We start from the raw sequence: 15,542 nt of genomic DNA, 5'->3' as shown, positions 1-15,542 counted from the left end.
GAGACACCACAGTATTTTTGTACATGTAAAATACAGACTATTCATGGTTAGTCAGAAACTGAAGTTTCAGAAGAGAATGTTGTCTTTTTATTTATTTTAATTTTTTTTTAGTAATTTGGACCCAATGGCCATGGCCAGACGAGCATGGCCATGCAGTATGTGGCGCTGCACATACGTCTGCGATGCCACATATCATATATTCAGTTGTCTTCTGCGCTGTGAGAGCAGAAAAAAAAAGTGGAAACCCATAAAAAAAAGGAGTGGAGTGCTGCACGCGGCGGCAGCGTGCATAGCCCAAAGCCAGAGCCACACTCTGCTGCCGGCCAGGCTCCATGTAGCAGGATCACCGCTGCTGCAGCCCCGGGAGGCCCCCAGGGTCCCAGGTAAGGCTGTTGGGCCCAGACCAGTGCTGGCCCTAGCCTCCCCTACACCACCCGGGTTAACTTGCTGTGCACCAGAGTGTGCATGGCACAAGTGTTCCTCGGGGACAACTAGCAGCAATGCACCTTGCTCCGCCGCTAGTTGTCCCCAGGAAAGCAAATGTCCATGCATTAATGGATATGGCCAATAGGTGCATCTACACATGCAATTAGCACATGGCAATACATTCTGGTGCAGTCTAGAGTTTATTGCTCCTGAGCACAGCATTTACACACGCACCACAGGACAGCAGCAGGTTGAGTTGGGGCAGAATAGTCCTGGCTGGCAGGGAACCCGGGTGGTCAGCCTGCCAGCCAGGAGCTGCTCTGGCATGACTTATCGTGCTGCAGAGGGGCTGGCTGGGGCGTGAGGGTACTACAGTGTGGGGTACTAGCCCCACACCATAGCACCCTCATGCCCCAGCCAGCTCCGGTCGCTGCCTACACAATCATTTCAGTGTACGTAACAACTCCACTGTAGGATAGTACTTGTCCCGGACAGTACTATCCTACGGTGGAGTTAGCTTACTGTGCCCTAATATGAGCACACACGTAGGCAGCAATGCTTTATTGCGGAGCTAATTAGTCTACTCTGCAGTTAAGTGCACATGCAGATGTGCCCAAGGAGTCTGAGAGAAGAAAGAGCAAGAAGTGTTAGAAAATGTACTCCAAAACTGAATGAAAATGTTGAATGGTCCCAGGACACGGATACTTAGTTGAACAATAAAAATGACATTGTTTTAAGTCGCCCCTTAAAAAATATCTGATTGGTATCTGCCCATCTCAAGTGCTGAAATAAATAAACAATAAACACTTTTAAAACTTACATTTGCTTTTCAAGTCATCTCAAAGTGCAACAGATTCCAGTGAGAGTAACCATTCTGCAGAATACATGTCCTGTGTACAGTGAGTCTCGGGTACACGTATACATAAAACATACAGTGTATATTTCTCATATGTAATATGTAGAATGAGAGTATAGAATTTGCAAAATTTTCCAGTAAATTGGCTTATTTCTTTTTATCCTGTTTGTAATGGCTTAGTCAACATACACACCAGTTCTACTGGCTCGCTTTACCTTGAGCAGATCAACATTAAAACTGATACAAGGGGTTATTTTAAAAATAAAAAGGGTTTTTTGCATGTCATAGGATGGATTGAATAGTCTCAACAGAAGCTTTAGAAATGGATTTCTTAGGTTTTCAGAAATTAGGGCATGAGGTCAGAACGGCCACTAAAAGGATAATTTGGTGATGGCATTATATTAGAATAATAATCTTATTTTAAGATATGAAAAGATTGAAACAATCATGCCAGCATAATGAATAATTATACCATAATTCATAAATGCATAATTTATAAAAACGATATAGCAGTCATGGTTAGATGCAACCTAATAATCCTGTATAAGATGTAACTACATACTGTACAACCATTCCTTTTTATATGTATTTTTTACATTCAGTCCTCATCCAAATTAAATAGAGTAGTTCTAGGTATGAATGGCATTACAAAATAAACACAATCAACTCACAACAGGGCTTTATTACTGCTACTGCACCATGGCATGCAAGTAACTATGTAATCAATTGTAAACATTAAAATGTCATCACCTTCCCAAAAGAAAAAGAAAATGAAAAATACAGATATAGTAGTAAAACATCAATTATCTTTAAATATCTTTCATATTTACCAAAACTCTATGATATACTAGAGGCATTTATACCTCTCCGGCTCTCCCCTACATTAGCACCTTGGCAAACTTGGAGTTCATAAACTGCACTTCCAAGTAAGACCTACCAAAACTCTTGAGTTTGTACCAACTGCCATTGACATTTAATGCATAAATGAGAATAGAACCCATCTGCTACCTCTCCCTTATTAGTCTCTCTTGATTTTGCTACGTTTCAGCATTATGGCTAAATGAAAAGACAGCAAAGAGGGCTGTAAGAGGCTGTTTGCTGGAGTGCTTACTGTGGTAACAAGCCCCTCAGAGCTTGTTAGACTAACAGACAGTCAGAGGATGCTCTCCTGTTAGGTTTTTTTTTTTTGCTGCTGAATGCTGATTTGGTCAGGTCTCATACTAAATGAATTATCTGAAAACCACTCTTGGAACCAAGCTGGTTTTGTGCTGGTTTGTTTTTTGGGTTTGTTTGGGGGGGTTTTTTGGTATTCAAGAAAATACTTTAAATAGGACGAAATTGTAGAGCATGTGAAACTACAGTTAGAAGAGAAGTCCACAATTTATTAGAGAAAGGTCAATGAGCTGGTTGGGGTGCAGTTCTGCTAGGAGGTGAAAGGAAACCATTTATAGTCGTTTTAGGATGTTACAATAGGAAACAGGAGTAGGTAGACTACTGAACAACAACAGCAAGTGAAACTCTCCCTCAGTTTGCAATCCTGGAGATAGCTTTTGGAGAAACAAAGAACTTGATTGCAAAACAGGCTTTTCGATTTTCAGTCAGTTCTGGTAACGAGTTAGTCAGTTGGCAAGGAAGACCAATGCTTAGAATATATCTCTCATTCAGAGGTCTAATAAATCTCATGAAGTGGAATAGTACTGTCCACACATCATTCGATTGTAGCCCAGACTCGACTTCAGGGCCTTTAGGAAGGTAAAAAACTATGATATGTTCAACTCAAGTTTTTTCATATGGTATGATCACTGAAATATATGCACGTTAATTTTTGCAATAACTATTCATTCAAAAATTTGGAAAATGATAAAATAACACCTAAATTCACATCAGCCTTTTCAGTTAGTCCTTTCTGAAAGAATATCTTACTGCTGATCGAAAGGAGAAAAAACTGTACAATTCTTAACATGGTGTTAAGCTATAAAAATGTCCTTCAGCGTCCCAGGGTTAAGCTTAATTTTCAATTATACAATTTCTTTCTTCATTACAAAATAACATAGTCTCTCCTAGATGTAGTCAAGACTTTCCCCCCTCTGATTTGCTCAGGATTAAGAGAGCTGTTTCATTTATTTTATATTTTGATGATATCAGAATCTGTTGCTTCATCTAAAGCTGATCAGTATACTCATATTCGTCATAAGGTTGTTCTGCTTTGGGGCACAGTAGATTGCAAGTGTGAATATAACAGAGCACATATTTACCTATCACCATTATCCATAGATTTGCCTCCATAAAAACTGAGGCTGTAGTATAGCTTTCAATGGAAGCCATTTAAAAAGAAAACATTACAGAATATACAAGTGCAGTTTCTAGATCTCAGACACAAGTTCCTTGACGTGTTGAGAGGTGATGTTTTCGATTTCTGACTCCTGAACTCTTATCTTTACAGTCTGCAGGCTTCTGTTGTGAAATGTCTATCAGGGCACTTGCAATTGCAAGACCTGGAAGATAAATAAAGAAAAAAAAGAGGATTTAATGCTCAATTGTGAGAAGACTTCTATAGCACTGTAGTGGATCCTTATATGTCCAGTCTTTTATACTTTTCCAACAAATAATTATCTGTAATTTTAAGTTAGATGAGAGGCTACTAAACATTTGGTCGTTTTATAAAATATTTTTCTCGTAATTGGAAACAAAAGAGAAGGAGAGATGAGGTGGCCAGACAGAGAGGCCACCAGACCGGGCATCAGGAGAGTTTAGTTCCATCCCGACTCTTGCTGAACTACCGTGAACCACTTTGCCTCCCTGTGTCTGTTTCTTTTTCCAACCTTTGTCTGGATTGTTTATGGAGCCATGAACCTCTTTGCATCTCTCACTGTGCATTTCCAAAGTGCATCGCACAATCAAGCTCATATCTGTGTTTGTATCAGACTGGCTACTGGTTACTGTACTATACACAGCAACAAAGTGTGATGTGGTCATTTTTTCCAATAGTGGGAGCCTGGTGAAAATCAGGTAAGGCCATGATGTCAAATTCTGCCTTGAGTTATCCTTTTGGAAATTGTCAACTTTTCTTGTTTATAGAAGTAACATACTATAAGGAGCTACAAATATGTCCATATAATTTCCACCTGGTCATAATAATATAATAAAAGGAAAATCTAAAAAGAAAAGATTAGGCAAAAATGCACGCATGAAAGAGTTCCAGACGTTTTATATACCTTTCCACAAACCTCTTAAACAGTATTTAAATTTCCTACTGGAGTACGTCTCAATTTAAAACACAAACAGAATTATCTTAATATATTAACAGGATATCAGACGTGGTAATGCAGTAGTATGAAGAAATAAAACACTGTTTTATAATATTTTACTGCATTTACTCAAATATAAGGTGTGCCCTCCCCCCCACCTCCCCCCGGGAAAATAGCCATCATCTTACATTTGCATACAAAGAAACCTCATTAAATACATTGACTATCATGAAACTGCTGCCAAAAGTAGCAAGTGTTCAGTAATGGAAAGCAACTCTTCTTCAGCAGTCCCTAGCAGTCAAGGATGATTGTCTTCCATCACTATGTCTTATTTGTAGGCCTGAAGATACTGTCGTGGTGCAGGCAAAGAAAGGTGATGAATTTCAGTAGGCATATGTACTTCCGAAGGATCCTCCACAGTGCTTCTCAGCTGAAGGAGTTGAAGGCTTTTGTGAGGCCTAAGAAGGCCGTGTAGCGGGGTTTATGTTGTTTCTCACATTTTTCCTGCAGTTGGTGATCGTGTCAGTTGTACCTCTTGATGCTCTAAACCCACACTGAGATTCTAGGAGGAGCTTTTCAGGAAGTGGAAGGAGATAGCTCAGGAGGGTTCTCACAATGATACTTGTGGTGGACAGCAAGGTGATCCCTCTGTAATTTTCACAGTTACACTTGTCTCCCTTCTTGAAGACTGTCACAATCATGATATCCCAAAGGTCATCTGGGATTTCCTCATCATTCCAAATCCTAAGATGAGGGCATGGAGCTGTGATGTGAACTCCTTTCTTCCCTACTTGAAGATTTCAGCAGTAATTTCATCAGCTCCAGATGCCTTGTTTTTCATTTGCTTGATGGCTTTCCTCACCTTGTCAAGGGTTGGAAGGATTCTGAGATCATCTCTGACTGCATGTTTTTGGATGGAATTGAGAACACTCTCATGAACAACAGTCTTGATTGAGAAAGCCTTCCAATGGGCATTGATCATGTCTCTTCCATCCTTAGGTCTCAAGGGAGCTGGTTCCTGAGTGGTCAGACCATAGATGGCTTTGGTGGCATTGAAAAAAATCATGCATGTTGTGGATGTCACCGAGATGTTGCATTTTCTTCACTTTGTCTTCCCACCATCTATTTTTCGTATCTCAGGTCCTTTTTTGGACCTCTGCCTTAGCTTGTTGGAGATTCAATTTATTTTGCTCGGAGTTGATGTTGTTCTGCCAAACCCAAAAGGCCTTGCACTTGTGGTCAGCCAACTCTTGGGTATCCTAGTGATTATCATTGAATCAATCTTGATGTTTCCTGATAGAGAATCCAAGTATCTCTTAACAGGCTTTGATGACAGTGGACTTGAAGGTGTCCCAAGCACTCCCAACATTATCTCATTTTTGTTGATTGGAATTCACCAGCTTTTCATTATGACAGTGGTGGAAGAGGTCTCAGTTGATTGGATCCTTGAGTCCTTCAGCATTGCCTGTGCTGCAGTCATCATTTGGGAGCCAGTTTGAGTGATGTAACCAAGTGGGTGAGTTGGTGATTGGTCCAGCAATTTTCAGCTCCTAGCACAGCTTGGGTGATGCAGACATTTTTGTAGTCCTGGGCATGAACAATGACTTAATCATTCAGGTGCCAATGCTTAGATTGCAGGTGTTGGCATGATGTCTTGCACCTATTTTTCTGGTGGAAAGGGGTGTTGGTGATGGTGAGTCCATGTTCTGTGCATTTGGTCAAGAGAAGGATGCCGTTGGGGTTGGCCTTTACTATTCCTTCCTTGACAACATTTCTGTTCCAGAAGTTCAAGTCCCTCCCGACTTTGGCATTGAAATCACTGAAAAGAATGTCTGTTTCCCTCTGAAACATCATAAAGGACCTGGTCAAGGCTGGTGTAGAATTCCCCCTTGGTTTAATTGGAGCCATCAAGAGTTGGGGCAGATGTCCCAATGACAGTGGCATATTGGCTCCCTGCCAGCTTAAGAGAGAGAGTCATGAGCTGCTCGCTAATTTCGACAGGAAACTTGTTGAATTGGTTTATGAGTTCATTCTTGATGGCAAAACCAACTCCATGAAGCTGGTGTTCCCCTTCCTGTTTACCCTTACAGAAGAAGGTATAGCTGCCTCCGTGTTCTTTGAGTTGCTCATCTCCCACTTGCCAGGTGTCACTCAGTGCACTGACATCAATTGTATCGCATGAGTTCTTGAGCCATGATTGCAGAGTGGTGCTCTTGGAGTTCACAATTAGGATTGTGCATGAGGTTATTGATGTTCTAGGTCCAAAAATTGATTGCGTGTCTTTGTTGATTTTGACTGCAGTAAAGGTGATCCCAGAGGAAGATGGTAAACAGCCTAAGTTTAGGGCACCTTTTCTAGCCCCTCCCCATGTGAGGTGAGCAGAGTGGATCCTGAAGAGTTGGTGAATCACTCTCCTTTCTCATCCAAGTGCTAGATGACCTTCTTGTAACTGCCATCTTCATGCCAAGTCACAACTAGGAGCTTGTAGACGTAGCAATCAGGCACAATCACGAGCTGGTTGCCAAAGGGCTTGAAAAATGTGCTTGTTTTAATTGAAGATACCTGTGCATGATTTTTTTTTTTATCATGGAGAAGCTGCTGCACATCAGTTTTCACATGTTCTTGACAGAACAAGACCTTAACCAATGACAAGGAGGCCAAGAAAATTGGTGCTCTTGTTCCATTGCAGCCTTCATTCACTTTCACTGTCATTGAGATTCTAAGATCTTCCACCTGCTTCGCTGTTGAGGACTTGTAGACCCATGGCTGGGTACTGGGCAGGCTTATTATACTGTCAGCCTATACTTGCCATGTCACAGCACCATCAAAGGATACGTGTGGCTTTTCAGGAGGGAAAGCATTTTCATCTGACAGATTGCCCTGTGCCTCATCTGCATATGCATTTTTGGAAGATCCCAGGACTCATGACAACAACAGCCAGTTCCAGTCATGAGCGGGGGCAAATTAGCACATGGATCCTTGTTGGGGTATACATACACATACAGAGCTGTGTTGAGTTATGGGTATACCATGGCTTGAAATGCTGTTGATTCTGCTGGGGCGTAGTCCACTGAACTATGTAGTTAATCATAAGCCTTTTGGCTTTGGACTGCTATCGTGCATAATCTGTACCATATATAATAGTTATAAAAGGGCTGCTGAAAAGTGTGTTTATGGAGAACCTGTGCTAAAACTTGCAGCAATTTCAAAAAAGGTAATATGCATAAAGTTTGGATGAACTAAATAATTATATGCATGCTTGTTTGGATATCAGTGTTTTCAAACTTGCCCCTCACTCCCATGTGCTCGAGGAGAGCAGAGTCTAACTGTAAGGGGGGCCATAAGGGAGGCAGAGGAAGGAGTTACAGGGGGAAGAAGTTGTGAGGGCAGAAGGCCACCGATCCTCCAGATTTATTTTCCCTGCTGTAGCAGTGTGTTGGGACCCAGAGGCCTGTGGGCTTGGGTTTTCCTTCCCTTAGGGCTGACTGGCCCAGGGGGACAAATTCAAGGCCAACCTCCAAAAATTAGCTTCTATACCTGGAAAAGTATATAAAATTGATAAATTTTTCATATATGGAATCTAATTATTGGGGGGCGTCTTATAATCAGGTTCATCTTAAATTTGAGTAAATATGGTATAAAAGACCTTGATCAGGAAACTTAGTGGAAGCAGCTTTAACTCAGAGAAAAGGCCCCAGAATTGGGAAAAGCATGAAGTACAATTTTAGCAGAACAAATAGAAATTTTGGAAAAACATATCTACTTTGTTTATAAATTTATTCAAGTATTTTGGCTGGTGACATCATATTGTCTGAATGATGGATTTACATGTGAGCTATTTTAATTTTGTATCTCAGAGGTCCTACCACAGAAACCCTAAAATCAGAGAAATTAGAGATGGAAAAGAACAATGCTAATGCAGAAACACCACCTGTTCACAGGGTATGCCTATATAATGCAAGGTAGTGACACAGGGAAAAATAATAGCTTTTCACTTGCACATGGCCCTAAAACCTGCTCAACTTATATAAGGTACACTGTCAGAAAGTAAACAAGTGGTTCAGATTGCCAGTATCCTATAAATCCTGTGCTAATGCAAAACTAACGGTATCTTTTTTTACCTCACAAGGATATTGCAAGAATTAATTAGTTAATGTGTTACAGTTCTTTGAAAATAGAAAGCGCCGTTTATCTATAAAGATGATAACTGTACTTAGCATTTCTGTGTTTCATGATATGTAAAGGCCAAGATTAATTAAGTAATTTTTCTCACATACACATATATATTTTCTGGCATTAGCTAGCAATTCCTAATATTGGACTTTGATAAATGAAATTATAAGATGTCCTTGAGGCACCTTTATAACATCAACAATATCTGGTGTTACTAAATTCGAGGATAAAATCTAAGTGACATTTTGATTTTCGCTTTTGTGTAGCTCTGTTTTTAACAGCGAGGCTTAGCAAGTACACAAAATGGATTATATATTAGGGAGAAACAGGTCTTCCAATTTTTCTTTTAACAGGACTTTTTTATTAATATGCTGCTTGGTGGCACGCTGCTAACCTTACTCTGCATAACACTACTATACAGGAAGACCTATTTGCTTCCAATCTACTGCTGCATACTGGGACATGTTGGCATGCTGTTAGAGTTCCATTAAAATCAGGTCACTCTAGAGGATCATTTCTCAAAACGTCGCACAGATGATCTGATGAAATTCACTTATTGTGTTCTCTAAGCCCAACACAGTTCCTTGTTATCAAAGCAATGCAATTAACTGGGGGAACAATTCATTATTTCAGACTGGTGGTCTAAAGGAGTTTCATTTGGCAAGTCAAGCTGATGCACACACATTACAGGAAAACATTTACATAAAAAAACCAACTGCAGATTCAATAAAAATGCTGAGGTTTAAATATAATAATGAAATTATCCTTGCTTTTATAGGTGCTTTTCCTAAATATCAGAAGTGAATACATGAAAGATTAGTAAAATTGGAAACATACTTTCTATGATGGTCAACCTTTGTCACCAAGTTTCACAGCTTGTTTAATTTACTTGCCTTTTTTAGGAATTTCCATTTAAATATATCTATCTCAGTTGATATTAGCCAAACACGTACATTTATCTGCAGTAGGATGCTAATCAAAGAGCTATTGAATCAGCTTCCACTGCACTATGTAAGGGCAAAACCTTTAATGGTCTAATTTCTAGAAATTCAAGTCCAGTTACAGGGCTAGATCTATTCTTTAAGCCCAGCTTGATCTAGCTGTGCAAAACTAGGTCATAACCTTCAGTGGATACGCAATCTATAGCTTGTAGATATGCATGAAAAAGTCATTAGGAAGTGAGTTAAGTCAAATAGAAGTAGGAAGTATGTATTTCAAAGATAATTACATTCACAATGAGAAAAAATACAAGAGAAAGCAATATGAACTTGCTTATCTTTAGCACAACCATAGACTTTCATAAAGTTATACTGATCTGTTGGAAAGAGGAAGTGGTACCGCAAGATTTCAAAGATGCTCAGTTTGTACAATTATACAAAAACAAATGGGATAGAAATGACCGAGACAACTATAGAGATATTTCCCTGTTGAATATTGTTGAAAAATTTGTCACTCACATGCTCCCCTAGGTTACAATCTCTAGGTGAGAGAATCTATCCTGAAAGTCAGTGTGGTTTTTGCTCAGGACACTCCATCATTGATGTGGTATTTTCAGTCAAGCAACTATAAGACAAGTGTGGAGAAAAACGAATACCACAAGGACCTTTCTACTGTTCTGAAGAAACTGGACTGCCTCCCCCCACCCCCAAACTGTTGAACATCACTCGCTCATCACATCAAGGTATGAAGGCAAAATGTAGTGCATGGAAACAGAGAATCAAATGCCTTCAATGGAATGAAACAAGGGTGTGTCTCAGCCCCTGTGCTTTTTGACATCTACTTTTCATTACTGCTTCTTCATGCATTCAAAGGCAGCTGTGATGGTATTTGTCTTTGAACCAGACTAGACGGAGGCTTGTTCAACATCACAAGGTTTAGAAAAAAAAACAAAGTGAAAGAACTGGTTCTGAGAGATTTCCTGTTTGCAGATGACATGGCCTTTGTTGCCCACAATGAACCTTGCCCACAAAATCTCTTGGACAGATTTTCTGAGTCGTGCAAGAGCTTCAGGATGACAATTAGTCCCAAAAAGACTGTGATCATGTACCAGGGGGTGGAAGGACCAATATCTGACATCACTAGAGGATACATATCTTGGTGTTATGGACTACATATGCTAGGCATATGCTAGGCACATGAAGAGATTGAACAGCTTTCATGTGAGATGTCTGTATAAGATCCTGAAAAAGTGGGAAGACAAAATACCAAACACAGAGGTACTGGAGCACACAGGACTGACACACTTAGAAACCACTAACAAGAAGAGGAGGTTGTGATGGATCAGCCATTACAAGAGAATGGAAGGACACCATATCCACAAGAATATTTTGCATGGTGAGATACAAGATGGCTCTAGAAAGTGGGGTCACCCTCTATGGTCATATCATGATGTGCGCAAAAATGATATGAAGTTGTTCAACATCAATACAGAAAAGTGGGAGGAATGCGCAGAATCCTGTCTGATGTGGAAGGAACATCTGGCACTGGGTGCAGCCCAACAGGAACCAGCTTTGATCCAGAGGATGGCAGCAAACTGAGAAAGAAGAAAGCAGAATGTTGGACTCCAACTCAGACAACATATGGATCTGTGAAACTTGTAACAAGTTGTGTTGCTCTTGAATTGAGCTTGTCAGCCACAAACAGCTTCATTAGGCATCAGACTAGACCTCTTATATGTAGACCATGATCCAGAGGATTGACGGTTGCCTACTAGACTTTCCTAATGGGAGTTAAACGGTAATAGTTGTTTCTCAAGAAGTAACAGCCTAATCATAAAATTACTGGTGTGAAGTTTTGTTTTTTTTTAACAATTATGCAAAACAATTAATAAGTACAGGAATAAAATACAGCACATCAAATGAGATTGCCTTGCAAAGTGCATCCCAATTTATATACACACAGCACTTTAATTTTGCATTTGAACAAAAGCCTCTGAAAAGTCATTCATTTTGAGATGCTCTCCTCCCAGTCTCTGTAAAAGCAGGCAGTACTATATATTTTAATTTTCCAGCACAACAGCTTCATTAGGCGTGAAAGGTTAATTGCAGGTTTAAGTGCAGTTCAGGGAACAGTGCACGGGTCTGTAGTGAATAGCACAGTCTGCTACAGGAAGGCTGAGTGCTATAAACTGTTTGCCCTGCTGAAATGTTTTACTACCTCATTTACTAACTGTCTTCTTTTACTGCTTGTATTTGTAGTTCTTCTAAACCTTTAATAGCTACAGTTTTATTTCACTGTAATCAGATTTAAATGGAAATACCCATGCTGGGATGTTTAAATGTTTTTCTTCTGATTGTATACAGCTACATATGAACTGATGTTAGGCTATACTATCTTTCAGAGTAAAAAAACCTAACATTTTAAAAGTTGGTTTTATATGCTGGCTGATGAATGTAAACCTTTATTCTTCCTCTACTGTTCATTTTATTGAGAAATGTATTGAATTCAGGCTATCTTTGTTAAAACTAAGTGTGTTAGGTGACCTGCTTTGTCTGCTTAGGCAGGTAATTGGGGAACATTACTGCATTTAAATATAAATTACTGGGAGATAACATTCTGGATAGAGGTCTTCATTTGGTTACATTCTGGGCATTGTCACTGTTATCGAAAACTAGAACATTCATAATTCTGAGGATACTAAAATAACTACAGTTCAAACAGCTCAGTTAGATTTGTTTGATCTCCTAACACAAATTAAAGAAACTGGGTAAGAAGACTTGAAACAATGACAATAAAATGACAGCTGCCAGGTTGAGAGATTTAAAAGGGAACAGATTGGGTCAATTGTATGCTATTAAACCAATAGCTTCATGTTTCAGCGCTTTGCACTATTGTTTCAACTTCATTTGTTGAATTTTAAAGAAAGTACTTACCCGACAAGCTAAGTGTAATATGGGACAAAATGTTGCTGCATTAGTACAAAAGACCCATTACTCAAGAAGTTCCCATCACATAGTCCAAATGCCTGCTAAAGTTCATGCAAATGCATCTAAGTGTTTTTAAAACATATTGAGTAAATGATGGGAATTACAAGCTCTAATCAGTGTTTAGTGCAAATCACTATAGTGCTTAATGAGTAGAGCTTCCTTCTGAACTTATTCGTACTACTTGTAATTATATACTGGGAATTCCTCCTGGGTTTTGCCACTTGGGATGGGTCCCAGAGGACTGGAAATGGGCCAGTGTGGTCCCTATTTTCAAGAAGGAGAGAAAGGATGATACAGGTAACTATAGGCCAGTTAGCCTCACTTCTATCCTTGGGAAACCTTTGAAAAATTATTAAGGATCACATTTGTGGGAGTCCAGTAGGAAAAATAATATGAAGGGAAACCAGCATGGCTTCACAGTAGGTAGATCCTGCCTGAATAACCTTGTTTCTTTTTATGACCAGGTCACAAAATGCTTAGATGCAGAAGTTGAGGTAGATGTCATCTACTTGGATTTTAAAAGGGCCTTTGATACAGTGTCACATCCCATTCTTACAAATAAATTAAGTGGTTGTGAAGTAGATTATTACATGGTCAGGGTGGAGAATTGGCTTATGGGACACACCCAAGCGTGGTGGTGGACAGGTCATTTTCGACCTGGAAGAATGTGGGCAGTGGAGTTCCCCAAGGTTCGGTCTGTGGACCAGCGCTGTTCAATATCTTCATCATTGACTTGAATGAGGGCATGCAAAGCACTCTGTCCAAATCCACGGACAACACCAAATTATGGTGCAAAGTGAACATATTGAAGGGCAAGGATCGGATTCAGGCAGATTTGGACAGCTTGGGAAAGTGGGCAGAACAGAATAGGATGCAGTTTAACAAAGATAAGTGCAAAGTGCTGCATCTAGGGAGAAAGAATCACTAACACACCGTCTAAGGAGGTCTAAGGAGGTTATGCTTCCCCTCTATGCGGCATTGATAAGACCACAGCTTGAGTATTGAATTCAGTTCTGGGCACTGCACTTCAAGAGGGATGTGGATAACCTTGAGAGGGTCCAGAGGAGGGCCACTTGTATGGTTAAGGGCCTGCAGGTAAAATCTGATCAGAAGAAACTGCGGAACCTGAATCTCTTCAGCCTCAACAAAAGAAGGCTGAGATGGGATCTTGTGGCCATCTACAAATTCATTTGGGGGGGGGGGGTAACGACAGCAAGGAATAGGGGATACTCTGTTTACCAGGGTACCCCTTGGGGTTCCTAGGAACAACAGTCATAAACTGACAGAGAGCTGATTTAGCCAGGAAAAAATTCTTTACAGTGAGGGTTGCCAAAATCTGGAATAGGCTTCTAAGGGAGGTGGTGCTCTCCCCTACCTTGGAGGTCTTTAAGTGGAGACTAGACAAGCACCGTGCTTTTTCTTGCCCAGGGCAGGGGGTCAGACTCGATGATCTACTGAGGTCCCTTCCGACCCAAACATCTATGAAATCTATTTGTTATTATTTTAGAACTATGATTTGTTTTTTGTATGTTAAAATACCTTAGCATGTGAAATGCAATCTACGTAGTGTGTATTCAGCTACACAAAATGTGGCCATTTTGCTTCTCTTTGGAAGCCAGTGGGAATCTACACATTCATTAAGGTGCAGTGGTTACTGCACATTTAATTTAGTACTTATATAATCAAGTACTAAATAAATGCATCGTAACCAGAGTTACTGTGCAGTAGTGCTGCTGAATGCCTTTTTTGTGACACTACTGTGCAGTAACTTAATAATGCTGTGCAGTAGCGTATTAGCACTGCTTTTGCCATGATGCACTGCTGCACAGTATTATTAAGCTACCGAAGAGTTAGCATGTTGTGTGGACACACCCAGTGTGTCACTTCTTTGCACTGTATAGGCATCCCCTATATACACATCCAGAGAAGGGCTGGAGGGGTACACTACAGAGGGAGAACAGAAGCTGAAGCTAAAAGACAAATGTTGACAAAAGAACAAATACATAAGAGCTGGCCACAATTATATTTGGGCCAGAAATTAGTAAGCTAAGTGAGGCTCTGGAACACCCTTTCAACAGAAAGAATGGGGGCAAGAAACATACCTGGATTTTAGATTAAATTTGATAAATTTATGATAAATTGATGAATATGATTATAGGAGGTTCCTTTCAGTCCTATATGCATAGGTTCAAATAACCTCACAATAATCCCAATGCCCCTTCCAATACCCTATTCAGTTTCAAGTATCTCTTGCTTTCTGAGATCTTCATGGGCAGCCAGCTGGTTCTCTATCCTGCTGAGACCTTCTAGGGTCGGCGAGGCTGGCTTGAACCTCTAAGTATGGTATAAATCTTGTAAGTATATGACACTACTTGGGAAATCACTTCAAGAAAGTGACCTGTAAGATTTCTTTTCTTGAAAGATAAAGCTAACTCCTTCCTGGTGATGTCTAGGAAGATAGAGGCATCTCTCATGATCTCATTTGTCTTATGTGTATAATTTATGTTTAAATAAATAAAAATGGGACAGTGTTTATACAAATAAATAATAATAGGGTAGAGATCATCATAGAGGAACTCTCAACCTCTTTTTAGTTAGTAGTTACCATCCATCTGCAGGAGTCTTAAGTACCCCTTGTTCTTAGAGTAGTCTTGTGAGTTGCCTCTTGTCAGTCTATAAAGAAGGAAGATTATTATAGTAAAAAGTGCACTGCTGAATGTATTGTCTGAATATAAAGCCTGGATGTGAGGGCCTAGAAAGAAGTTCAAGTCAAGAAGATTACAGGCTTGAGTGTCCTATAGGACAGTGGTTTTATCCACAGTGATCAGTCAAGGAGGTAGTGCAGCATGCTTCAGAGGAAGACTCTATTTTAACCAAATAATTCTGCTACAGCCACACTGACTACAAACACTG

At 40.0% G+C, this 15,542-nt stretch overlaps 1 protein-coding gene across 1 annotated transcript in view; it reads right to left on the bottom strand.

The window, feature by feature from the left end:
- Positions 1 to 1,944: 1,944 nt before the first annotated feature.
- The window catches only part of ATRNL1 (attractin like 1), a gene marked incomplete at its 5' end in the record, with an annotated part of 851,278 nt that continues 837,680 nt past the window's right edge, over positions 1,945 to 15,542 (bottom strand). Inside the window, one exon of the mRNA XM_006031896.2 lies at positions 1,945 to 3,777. Coding sequence (XP_006031958.2) covers positions 3,653 to 3,777 — 125 coding nt within the window. The remainder of the gene's footprint in view (positions 3,778 to 15,542) is intronic.

This window comes from Alligator sinensis, unplaced genomic scaffold (genome assembly GCF_000455745.1).
Source record: "Alligator sinensis unplaced genomic scaffold, ASM45574v1 scaffold1073_1, whole genome shotgun sequence".
NCBI classification, from domain to species: domain Eukaryota; kingdom Metazoa; phylum Chordata; order Crocodylia; family Alligatoridae; genus Alligator; species Alligator sinensis.
Note: the sequence above shows the minus strand (reverse complement) of the source record. Positions and strands in the feature narration are given on the sequence as shown.